This window comes from Ambystoma mexicanum, chromosome 12 (genome assembly GCF_040938575.1).
Source record: "Ambystoma mexicanum isolate Mex_15411 chromosome 12, UKY_AmexF1_1, whole genome shotgun sequence".
Classification (NCBI taxonomy): domain Eukaryota; kingdom Metazoa; phylum Chordata; class Amphibia; order Caudata; family Ambystomatidae; genus Ambystoma; species Ambystoma mexicanum.
In genome coordinates this window covers 591,497,608-591,510,615 of record NC_090936.1, presented here as the reverse complement: position 1 = coordinate 591,510,615, position 13,008 = coordinate 591,497,608, and the positions used below count along the sequence as shown (strand labels likewise).

General features: G+C 47.7%; 1 protein-coding gene across 1 annotated transcript in view; it reads left to right on the top strand.

Annotated features, from left to right (window-relative positions):
* The first annotated feature begins 521 nt into the window (after positions 1-521).
* Positions 522-13,008, top strand: part of PPP1CA (protein phosphatase 1 catalytic subunit alpha) — a 200,333-nt gene continuing 187,846 nt past the window's right edge. The window contains exon 1 of the mRNA XM_069628959.1: positions 522-998. Within this exon, the coding sequence (XP_069485060.1) occupies positions 944-998 (55 nt within the window). The 5' untranslated portion in view covers positions 522-943. The remainder of the gene's footprint in view (positions 999-13,008) is intronic.

Here is a 13,008-nt window from a genome sequence, read left to right as displayed (position 1 = left end):
CAGAGCATTCATGACTGACATCGCTTTCCCTGCACGTCCACGTGCAAGCATTCAAACAGTATACAATAGTGCAAAGGCACACACCACCACAGAGTTGTAATAAAAAACTAGGGAGCCAACATTCCATGGTAGTAAAAAAAAATCGTGGTAGCAGAAAGTGAGGCAGCCATTTCTCGTCGAGCTGACAGCCCTGGACACCATGCTAATGGAAAAAGCTATTGGCTAAAACGGAAAGTGCCATGTTTTTTACACCAGCATGGCGTCCAGGGCTCACACGGGTTCTGTTGGAATGTTGGCACTCTAGTTCTTTATTAGAACTATGTGCACACCACCGAGTTCATATTCACAGGCGTGATGTCGTGTACCGAAAAAATAAAGAAAAGACTTTAAAAGACATGTCAAAAAGTTCCCCCGTGTTTTAGTGACTTAGGTGTCACATTAAGACAATTAAGAGACCAGAGCTGTTTTGCAAACTTTGCCGCTTTTTATGATAAATGAAATCTCTCTCTCTCTCAGTACCCAGGCGTTCATTTCTTAATACAGTACTTCCGTCAGGTGGGCGGAGTGCGTATGGTAACACTGGCAACGCTCCCTCTCGCGTCTTTCCTCTTCCGGGGGAGTATCTCCTCCACTGCAACAGAGGGCGCCATCGCGCGGTTTGACCCTCGCTCCTCACCCCCTCCGTTGGATTCTGGGGAGAGAGGGAGGGATTAAATGGAGGGAGTGACATTACTCCATCCTGCTTTCTCCCTCCCAGACTTCTGAACTCCCAGCTTCCTGCCACCGGAGCCTTTGAGCTGCGGGAGGGAGGGCACTACACATCCTATTATCGCTGCCCCCTCCCGAGTACTGCTTGAGTTTTACCGCCCGCAAATCCTTTCCCTCACAAAAAAAAAAAATCACTATAAACGCATCCCCCCCGCTCCCCGAACCTCCTGCCACCATGGGCGACGGCGAGAAGCTAAACATCGACTCAATAATCAGCCGACTGCTGGAAGGTAACCCGTGACCCCTCTTTCCACTTACCACTTTCCTACCAGCCTTTCCTCCCAACAAGCCCCTCCCTGGAGTAGGTCGATAAGTAGGGGCTATGTTGTCCTTCTCTAACCAGCAGGGACAAGGAGACGCTTCGGTGTGAATTTACCTCAATGTTGAGTCAGGAAGTAAAGCGAATAGCCTAATGGTTTACGCCCGTTTACTATCCATCGCAGGTTATTTGTTTTCTGGGCGTCGTATTTCTTGTGCCAACTGCTATGGCTGAGGTAAGGAAGGGACATCCTATAGGAGGGGTACAGAGAAGGGGGCTGGGGGTGAAGAGGGAACGTGAATAAAAACAGGAGGGGGTCTGGGTTGCCTGTGAAAGGTTACCGGAAATGACAAACAACGTGGGGCTGTAGAGAACAGTGGTAAGTGGAGGGATGGGCTCCCGGCAAGCGGTGGGAGACGGGAAAGCGACAGCTGGAAGGAAGTTTGTATGGGTCACCCGAAGCGGGGGCGGGTTTATGTTTGATAAATACTGAGCGCGGGGGTAGTCTGAAAGGAATGCTCCCGAGAGGGAAAGGGTGGAAAGACGGGGAGAGTGTGAAGGGCAGTTTTAAGGGGCGCAAGGGAAAGTGAAGGGTCATAGGACGAAGATAAAGTGTCAAGGGTGATTGGTAGATTGTGAGGTCGATAAAAACGCCCAAGTGAAGGGCGTCGAGAGGGGGAACGGTAGCAGAAATGGCGTTGGATGAAGTGAAGACGCTGAGTGGGTGGTGCGCAGTGAAATGGGGGCGACGAAAGTGAAAGGCCACTGATGGGTCGAGATAGGGGATGATGGCTCTAACGGGGGCGGGGAGGGAGAGGGGTTTCGATAACTGGAGGCGAGGCTTATTGGAAGAGAATAAAACTGGAATGGTGCGTTTCACATGTAGAGTATGCAAGAGGGTGCATTTGGGAAACACAATTACTTACGAGGAAAGTGAATTGGAGCAGGTCGTGTTTCTACATAGCAGGCGAAATGTGATGTTGCCTTTACTGCAATAATCGGTGTACTTCGTTTGCCGTCTACGCGGAAAGATCTAGTGGCTACTCCACTTAACATAATGTGTTGTATTGGTAACGTTTTCCTTGGACGAATGCAGTAAATGTTCAGTTACTGTTCACCGACGTGTGTGGTACGTATTGTCTTTAGGGTTTGCGTGTGTCGGTAGCGGGCCCGAAGGTGTCCGAGAGGGGAGAGGAGGGGCCAGGGAGCTATAGTCTACATCGAACAATGTCTCTGGATACATGTTTTAAACTGCTTGCGACAATCTGAACAATTGACTGATGGGAGGAGTATTACCACAACCGGTTGCGGTAACACAAGTGGACACCTTTACGTATCTTATTTTTTTTTTTAATATCAACTTTACATCTTCACTTTTTTACAAATGACATCTATTGAGGGAGGCAGTGTTCATGTATGTTTGGCATTATCATGGACAATTTAACAAGCAGTGTCTCATACTTTTTGCATGGTAGTATCCAGGCTTAAATGCTGTTAGTGTTTCAGGGAAGAGCGTGTTCTTTTTGGAAAATATTTTTCATGGGTTCTCACAATCGGGTACAGTAAACAAGGGTCAAAACTGCCTCGCATGCCAAAGGTTTTGTGACTTATAACTTTGTCCGTAATCCGTATGTATATGTTAAAGTAGCATGCTGCGAGCCAGGTTTGTCGCCCTCCTCCCCGTGAATGCGTTCTTAACATAAACCGCATAATGTATTTCCCTTATACAGGGTCCGTCGTGCTACAAACCTTCACTCCTACCACGTCCCTAAAACTCGCTTCACACTGTAACAGTGTCACAATGTAACACGCATGTGAGCTGTTGTAATGGACTGGTTGTTATACTTGCCAATCTTTGTAGATGGGCTTTACCTTTTTTTAATAGGTAACTGTGTAACCCTTCTGCTTGCGTTCCGCTGTACTTTTTTTATTTTGTGGGTATTAACCTATGTTTTTGTCTTGCATGTGTGGCTATTGCCCTCATGCAGCGCGCTTGTTGACAAATATATAGGTTGGTGCTTGTCTGTGGAGTTCTGTGCATAGTGAGCAGTGTTCGTGATGTGGGCTGTTATGTCTGGGCTATACATGACATCCCCTTCCCCCCAGAAAATCAACGTTACATTAATCCATTTTGTGGAGCATTGGGTTTTATGTGAAAGTGGCAGGTAGGTGATAAAATATATTCTCCCCGCATCCATAAAAGCCTTCCTCTACACATTCTCGGACTCGTATTAATTACTGTTCTAACTTAGTCCTAGAAAATGTAAGTGCTTGTTTTTCGTAAGGGTACACATTTTGAGAAATGCCCCAGCCCCTGCTATTTTATCGCTGGATACCGAGCATTGCAGCATATCTGTTTCAATATTTTTTGCAATCTTGATATGCCTCGGTTTTTGTGTATTTTTTTTGAAAACCCAAAGATATTCTCATCGTTTTAGTACATGAGAAATTAATTTGTCCTGGAGTGTTTGGATCTGGCCTTGTTGGTTTTCTTCCAAGTTGGTGATCTCGCAGATGCTCCAGCAGGAAACCTTACGTTTCTATGTAACGTTGTTCTGCAATCCTAACTAGTCACAGCAATGGCTATATATTCCTCAGTAGTGAAGAAAAATTACAAGTAGATGGTACGGTGCAGGCATACTGAAGCCCACAAGTGCTCTGCTGTCGCTTCTAATGCATCCATGTCACAGCGAACAGTCTCCTAGCAATGCAAATGTTTTGACCGGTTGTAGGCGGCGTTAGAAGGCCTCACAGAGCAGTAGGATTGCAGGGTCCAGGAGAGAACAGGGTGGTCAGAAAGGGGATGTCTCTGGGGCTAGGACACTAGAGAAGGTAGGTGGTCATATGGTACCCCTTGCCTCACCCAGAGATCCTGAGCATGGTGTTTTCCTAGAAAAGACATGCATCTTCAAGCCCAGAACAGGCTGGCTATAACTGGTCAAATCTACTTTCCAAGGGGGTTCCGGAAAGACAAACATGCAACCGAAAGACAAGCCCCATCAATTAGACATTTGTGGGACCAGGCAGAGCTCAGCCCCGTGTGCTTTGTAAGACTTTCCTTGGCCACAATTGTTGGGTGACTGTATTTGAGGCAAGATGATTCTTGTGCTCTTAACCCCACCCTTGATGGGATTGTTTTGAATCTAGAGTGAATCCCTGAACACCAGGAGGATTTAAATGAGAAATCCTGCAGAAGAGAAGCTTACTTTTGTTTCCCTTTTATTTTTCTTCATTGCGAGCGTGGCGTAAATGCACTCTAATAATCTTTATCTGCTTGTGTGTGATACTGTAGTCAAATTAAAACATCTACTTAAAACTAGCTGACAGTTTCTCCTGCTAACAGTGGTCTCTGCCACGAGGTGGCCACCATCGCCGCACCTTCCATCATGGCCGCCTTTGTTTCCACCTAGCCCTATTTGGTGCTGCCTGCCTTGCATCCTCACTCAATTGGCCACTCTCATTCCAATCTTGGTCAATCAGGAACCAGCTGGCGAAGCCGGCCCCAACACTAAAGACCCACTTTCAAAGACCGTTGGGTGCTTGCTGGGCATGGGCCACATCCTTATTGCTGCTGGCAAAGATATAGATTATGCTGCGTATTACATACTAGCGCTCCTGGACAGTCACTTGAGTGACTGTTGCCGAGTGGCCTGCTACATCTCTCCTGTACTCTACCCTCCTCCCTCATGGCATCTCATTGTACTATGTCTTATGTTCAAATTTGAAACTAACGCAAAGGGATTCCTTCCTTCTGGAGCTCCTACCACACTGCCCTCACTTCTGTACTGTACTTTGTTGTGTTTTTCCTTCATTCATTCATTGATTGTGACTTAGTTTAAAAATCGAAGTTGGGTGTGTTTTCTTCCTGCTCTGATTGTGACTGTTAGGTGTCCTCCCATCCAGCACTTGTCTAGTCCTGCTAGTTTAAAGCCTACTTACTCCCTCGCTCTGTTCTTGCTCCCTTGTACCCCCACCTTTTTGCTCCCAGTTTCCTCCCATTCCTATAGTTGGCTTGTTCATGTGCACCCTCCTGGTAACTCCCTCATGAGTACATCAGATGCTCAGCCTGGTTTAGTGTAGATGCTCTGTGCCCCTAATCATGGCGCTCTGTCCTTTCTTCCCTGAACTGTTTCTCCATCACCCTTCACCGCTTACTGAGTCTGGCAGGAAGAAACTTAAGGACACATTTGGCTCCAACCCAGGCCTTCCTATCGCTGACACCTACGTCGGTGCTTCTGCCAGAGAAACCTCAGACATCCTCTTCGTCGTTCTTCCCCTGACCTATGGACTCTTTCATACGGTTGCTCTGTTCTATCCCTACTCTTCTCGCACATCAATGGTGGCACCCTATGGGAGGTCCTTTCCTCCTCGACCTCCATGGTCATCATAAATGTCTATCGTAATGGTACCCTCTTGGTACAAGGGCCTCAACACAACCTTCTTTTTGATAGGCTCCTCCCTCGCCTTATCAATTTTCAGCCTTCCTGCACACTTGCCAACTGTACCTACGGCTTCCCTGGCTCACTTGCCCTCCCCTCCTTCACTGGTGCCCTTGACAATTATCACTGTCCCGGCTCCCTTGCCTGCACTCCCTTTGGCCCCTCAGCCTTCTCCTGCCTCTACCTCTTTGGCGCCCACGCCGCTTACAGGTGGCAAGTCCTTCAAAAATGGCAGTCCGCTCCATGCTGCCACACTTAACTCTCACTCTGCAGTCAAGCACTCCTCTATCTGCCACCTCCTTGAACACCTTGATCTTGCTCTCACTGAGACCTGGTTTAAGGACAGCTGTTAGGAGTTTTGACACTTATCCCTGAAGGCTACAAGATCCTGAGCCCAGGCTTAACAGGCCAGGAGGGAGAGTTGCCCTGATTGTTCCGAGTGGATCCCGGTTTCCACCATTCCTATTCAAGTGTATTCCTCTTTTGAATGCCTGGTCTGAAGGCTCTCTCCTGTTACTCTGGCCACCTTCTATAGCACGCCTGGCCAGTCCACCCCCTCCCCTCAGAATGGATTGACCTAGCATTTTCTCTCCTCCCAACTCCTCCTGCTGGGATCTCTAAACATCCATCTTGACTCTCCTGACTCCTCAGGAGCTTTCTGCAACATATGCTACCCTCTGGCCCCATGCACACAGCTGGCCACACCTTGGATGCGCTAATCTTCAGGCATCCTGCTCTCAATCCCTCTCACTACCTCACTCTCATGGACGGATCACTCTTCTCTCCTCTCACTTTTCTCTCTTCTCACCTGAAGCTTTCCTCTCCTCTAACACCGATCCCACCTACAAAGTTTTCTGACCCATAGTCAGTGGCTGTCCTGGCCTCCACCTACTCCCCTCTTGCAGTTGACTCACACACTGACACAGCCCTCTTGCTTCCACCGTCCCATCTCCAATGCTCTCGACATCCTTGCCCCTGCCATGTGGGTCCGACTGAAGTTTCCCAAAAAGTACAACTGATTTGGCTGACCTTAAACGCAAGTGCAGGGCAGCGGAACGGAAATGGGGATCTTCAAGTGCACACCCTCTGATAAATTGGCCTTCTGCGAAGGAAATATAGATGTAGCATCCGGTTCAAGAAAGAGTCCATATTCAATCCTGCAGCATCTAACACGGCCAAACTTTTTAAAGTCTGCGAGGAGCTGGCCAACCCTACTGTAGCAGAATCCTCTATTGTATCCGCCCTGGCAGCACTTCACCACCAAAAGACAGGTCATCCTGTCCTTTCCTCTGCACCATTGTCTCCTGTGCCCCCTTCGGCTGCCCCTCCACGCCCCCTCTTATTTCCTCCCTCTCCTCGTCGCACATGAGCTTTCTGGACATGTCCGGTCTATGAAAGCCTCTTCCAAACAGGTGGTTCCTTGTTCCTTCAAAACCAAGGTTTCTCCACTTTTCTCAAGCATTCTCTTGTGCACCCACTGCTCAAAAAACCTGCTGCCGGCCCTTTTGTTCCAGCAAACTATCACTATATCTCCATTACTCCTTTCCTGGCCAACTCCTGGAGAAGTTGGTTATCTTCCAGCTTACCCTAAACACGGAATCTGTTGGTTGTCTGGCTCCAGAGGCAAGGAAACTGCTCTTTACTCCTGCGAAGACCTGCTCACAAACCTTGACTCTAACTCTCCCTCTGTCCTCATTCTCCTTGACCTCTCCTGTGCTTTCGATACGGTAAACCACAACAACCTGATCACCTGTCTCCATGATACCCTATGCATCACAGATCGGGCCCTTTGTGTGGCGTGGCCTTTCTGACTGGCCTTCCATGTTCAACTTGGGACCTTTTCTCTCCGTTATCACTCTACTTGTGGTGTCCCCCGTTCCCCCCAGGGATCTAATCTACCACCCCCTGGTTTTTCAATGTCTACATGTCAACTTTGGCCCAGATGATCTCTGCCTTCACCTCCAGCTCTGTTATGCAGACGACACGTAGCTCTTTCCGGCTACCCTCTGCCTATTCTTTCTCCTTGCTCATTCCAGACTGTCTACAATTCAGTCTTGCTTGGTCCTGTGCCCCTCCACACCCTCCTCCCCACCCCCTAACTGGTGAGGCAAAAAATCTGGGAGTCATCTTCGACTCTACTCCTCTTCTCACATCTCAGACATGTCCAAAAAATCTCACTACCAGCTGAACCTCCTCCAGAGGTATTCTACCTGCCCCTGACCCAGAGGTTCGCGGCCTCCAGTGCTCTGCTCCTCTCCAGAGTGGACTACTGGAACAGTCTCAATCTTACTACTTCCTCTCTCAGAACCGTCAGACTTATCCTTGGTCTCAAGCCCAGGGACCACATCTCTCCTGTACTGAAAATCACTTCACTGGCTCCCTGTGGCTTCAAGGTTCAAGTCCCTCTGCATAGTCCACAAGGCTTTTTGGGGCCGGGCCCCTATCTACAACGCACTCTTCCCAAATGCCCTTGTTCTAGAGCCCTCTGTTTGGCCGCCTCAAACTCTGCGGGTGACCAGTTTTTCAAAACTGAGCTTTGGGCGTAGATCCTTATCCTCTGGTGCCTCCCTCTGGAACAGCCTGTCTGTCTTGAACAGGACCGCCTTAAGTTTGGGAAACTTCTCAAGGTCTTCCTTTCTCTCTCCCTCTGCCCTGCTAACCTCCCCTCCTTGCTTCTTTCCCGCCTTCCTTTATCTTCCCAACCTGCTCAGCTTGCTGACTGGCCTACAGAGCCCTACAGGTCCCAGGCACATCCAGTCATGCACTTGCCTACGTGCCTACGCACTTTGCTTGGCACTTCTGAGAGGAGCAACCACTCTGCACTTAATCCGTGCCATGCACGCACTTGTCCCCCCAAACCCCCTTCCTATGCACTTGCACAACCATAAATGTACTAGGCCTAGCAAATCTGATCCTCAGTCTCCCCTCAACCAGGCCTAGCACTGCAGTTTATGTACTGTACATTCCTTTCCACACTCCCCTCCCTTTCTCTCCTGTCGCGCACTTACGCCAGTATATACATCTCTGGTCTAGTATGCTGGTGGTTTTTCATTCGGAATAGAATGACTAATCCCTTGTTCCATTTCCACCTTAAAGCACTTCACTTGTGTATAAGTGCTTTACAAATGTAGTCTGTTACACACGCCTATCAAGTTATCTCCTACACTTCCTGTCTGAGCAACGTACATCTAATGACTTGGGTTCAGCACTGAGATTAGTATTCGTCTTGTCTCACCCCTCACTTTGAGCAATCTGACACTTCTCACAAATGCCAACTTAATGAAGTCCCACATTCATCATATAAATCAGATGGGCATATGACCAAGATTGGAATCCATTGCATTTGACAAATTGTACGAATAAACAGCATGGATAACGCATCACCCATGACCAATCTCATTACAGGAAGAGAAAGGGCAATCAATTATTTAAAGAATATTTTAGGCATGAGGCTACAGCAGGCTAACTGATAATGGGCACATAAATCCATCTATTAAATTTAAGACCCACATGCAGGCTGGCCTTAATACGGGGCCAGGGTCTACTCTATCTCCAACTCTTTCTGACCAAATACACTCCTACTAGACACCTGTGTTCCTCTGGCACCAACCCTGTGTGTGTGAAGCTGTTTGCTAAACGGAGAGCTGGTGGTCAATTGCTTTCCTCAGTAGGCTCCCTTCTGTGGAATAGCCTCCCTCTCCCCCTGCATCTTGGGCAGGACCAACTTAAGTTCCAGATTAGCCTAAAGACCTTTCGCTTTACCTCTTCTCATACCCTCTTCCTGGCTTATCATACAGTAGGGAATCGTACAAACATGTCGCCCTCATTTGTGCGCCCCAGCAGTTACTGCGACTTTGGGGGCACACAAAATGAGGGTGACACTTACTGTGCCCAAGCAGAGCAGGGATTGCGGAGGTTAGCATTTTGGTAAGCAAGGGACACAAAAGAAAAAAGAAAAGCACCCTGCGGCGTCAGCTCTAGCCCACGTTGGTGGAAGGAGCTGATGCCGCAGGTATAGCAGGGTGCAGGCAGCACACAAGTGTGCCGCCATGAACGGTAAGGTGGGGGGGTAGGAAGGGAAAATCAGGCCGGGGAAGCAGGCACAGTGATCTATATGATCGCTGCACCATTACTGGCGTCAGCATTTCAGCCGTCGCAGTTATGAGCGGCGCAGTGATCACACAGATCCTACAGTGGCATGACTGATGTGCAGGGCCCTTATGAACCATTGGGGCTTTGACCCCTCCCCACCCCTCATCTCTGCTGCTGTCTACTGCACTTGCCTAGGGTCACCCTCCCCATTGGAGGTTGCAATTACGTTTTTTTCTCTTCTTTGCACTTCTCCATGAGCACTACAGCACCTATCCATTACCCCTTCCCATCTGCACTTGCACGGCCTGAACACTAAATAGGGATAGGTTTGTCTCCTTGCCCCCTTCTTTGCTGTACTGTCAATTCAGTTATTTATTGAATTGTCACCCTGTTGAAACTGTTTGCTAATTGTTTAAGCACCTAAGAAGTGACCAATAAATATGAGTAATCCGATGTTAAATCGCTGGGGAGAGCAGTGCTGAGTTGCTAGTAGTTAATGGTTTGAAAGTAGTAACATAGGAGTAAGAATTGCTATACCTAAACAATGCCCTCATTTTAAATCCACGTGTTGGTTATGTTTCATTTTAGCCAACAGACTATACTACTGCAACAATCTTTGGTGTAATATTGTGCCCCATACTGGTGCTTGGTGCTTTGCCCATGGCTGAGGTTTTGCCAAATGAGTACGCCTGGATTGGAAACTGGATCTTCTGGTTCTAAAGTATGCACCTTCACCGCTAGGCTGACCTGGTCCTTTCTAATTTTTCTTTTTTTTGTAACATATTAGAGTGCCGTTAATTTCTAAGCACTCCCACATTATGCAGGAAAATGGATGTGTGGGGACTTATGGTGTCAAATTGCACAATTCTGATCGGGTCATATGTGGTTCCACTGTGTGCAGGTTAGTCACTAAACCGTCCAGCATCGGTCCACTTAAACCTAAGCATTTCCACATTTAACAAATGCATGCTGGAAGTAAGGAGCTATGCACAAGATTACACGTTTGGTCAAGTGTGTATTATGCGTTTAGAACTTGCATCTTCTAGTTCCACATGTGCTCTTTACCTGCTAGACCTTCTTTTTGCTTATGTTCCACCCTCACCCTTGTATTCTTGGCTTTCCCTCTGTGCGTATGGTTTGTATGGGAGTGGGGGAATATGATTGAAAGGAGGCAGTGTGTGTAGATTGGGGGCTGGGTGAGGGTTGGGTATTTGCCTGTAAGCACAGAAGCATTTGGAGGTGTACTCTTGGGTTGGGTGGTGTTAAACAGTGGCAGTCTGGGAATTGGGGGTGAACGGTGGGGAATTTCTTGAGGAATGGGTAGTGTGGTGGATGGTGAGATGTGCAGGTGGGACTATTGTAGGGTGGGCGATGTCTGAGCAGACGAGGAATATGTAGGGTTGATGTGCATCTGGGTCTGTTGAGACAGGATTTGTGAGGAGGAATATGTAGGGTTGAACTGTCGAGTACTGGGTGGATGTGCATGAGGCAGTTCTGTGTGATGTAGAGGAAGGGCCATCTAGGGGTTGGGTAGGTGGTCTGGACCCATGACTATACTATGTCTGAGCTGTCCAATTTGTAAACCCTCTCCACCCCCAAAATCTCTTTCGTCCCCAATAATGGAGCACAACATACCTGTAAATCATGCTAACTGACTTAAGAAATGCAAATGTATAACCCTACTTGATGGTCATTTGAAATGGTCCAGTCAACATGGCTAATCTTATTCAGGATATCATGCTTGTTTGCATCCATAATGATTGAGGGGCTTTGGTATGGATCTTTTTGGCCAATGCTCATGAGAAAATGTGTTTGGAAATTGACAAGTTAGGGCACTTTCTACAGTCTTGTTAAAGAAACTCCATTGGGAGTCCTTGGGATGTATTATGCTTACTTGCTCAGTGACCCTGTCGTTTTTTGGGAAATTGCTTGTTTTCTTTATATATTTGGGGGGCTGGAGGGGGGGGGGGTTTCTGCAGGCCTGCACAAACTGGTCTACCTCACTCTCCCATAAGTCATGGTGAGATGTCAGTGCAGGGTTAATCTAGGTGTCTTAATGTTCAATTTTGGAACATCCTTGCCTAGAGTTGGTCATTCAAATATATAAAATGCTATCTTTTTGCCACAATGCTATACATGGTGCAGGCTTCAGATGGGGCTTCTGTTGAATTTCCGTTCATTGCTATCGGATCTTTGAAAATGTATGCTAGATCAAACTTCGATAGCTTTTTTCATATTTTCAGCAGTCCCGGGAAGTGCACTAAAGGTCCCTGCAATCTTTTTCGGTGTCATTGGGGACAGTGGCTCACTTGGTGCAATTACATGTTTTCCCCCACAAAATGTCCCACTCGAAATCTTGCTAGCTTTTGGAGACTTTGTTGAAAGGGCAACTAGAAAATGCTCCGTAATGGTTCCCTTTTTCCTGGATGTCTCCTGGGCAGCCCTTGTTCTGCACTACAGGAGTGTTTAAAGCTTTCCCTGAAGCGATATCTGGGATGTTAGTCCCCCTTAAAGGAACATGTTTAAACCACAACATAATGCAACATTATTCGGCTGTAAATACGGAGAAATGGCTGAAGCAATCCCTAATTGCGGTGCTTTACAAAGCTCTGATGTTGATGGTGGGTAAAATAGGGGGACAGCATGTAGTTAATATCTACGGTACTTAAAGTTGATGGAACTGCACACTACTGGACCTATTGACTGGATAGTTATGGTGAGACCTCGAATGAGAGACTGTTCCAGGAGCAGTTGAAATGATTGAATGTTATATTGTAGAGGGAGGGTACCAATGGAGTCGGTGGAAGTAGGAAGAAAGTGAGTTAATGTGGGGGCTGAGGGGAGACAGTGAGTTGGGCGCTGGAGTGAAGGGATTGAGGGCAGGGCGCTGGAGTGCAGAGATTGGGGCAGGTAGATTGAGATTAGGCTAGTTCTATTGTGGCAAGATGTAATGGGGCCAGAGGTAGACCGAATAGAAGTACCATCCAGCGATGGATGGCTGAGAGGCAGCTAGGAGAGGTAAATTAAGGTAGAAAACAAAGGTATGTGCATTAGTCCATACATTGATTGAGGCAGTCTTGTATAGTGCCGCTCTACCATTGATGGCCTTGCTGCACTTGGCTCTGTAAGAAATGGTGGTGGGGCTCATTGTTGAAAAGGCAGATGCGAGACTTGTGCTGTTGGGTGCAGGGCAATGTACCCAAGTGCCAATCGTCTTTCTATTGGGTTGGTGGAAGAAACTGGAGTCTAATCCATAGGGAAGATGATTCCCTCATGGGGAGGGGGGTGGTCTCCTGGAGCCAGGGAAAGGTACCACTTCACACATTAACTGTTATTTACACTACAGAAGAATGGAAGAGAAACTGTTGGGCTGTTTCAAGTACGTGGGGTGTTCATTGAATCGTGCTCTTATTTTACACAATATATTGGGGGTAAATGTCAGAAGGCAGC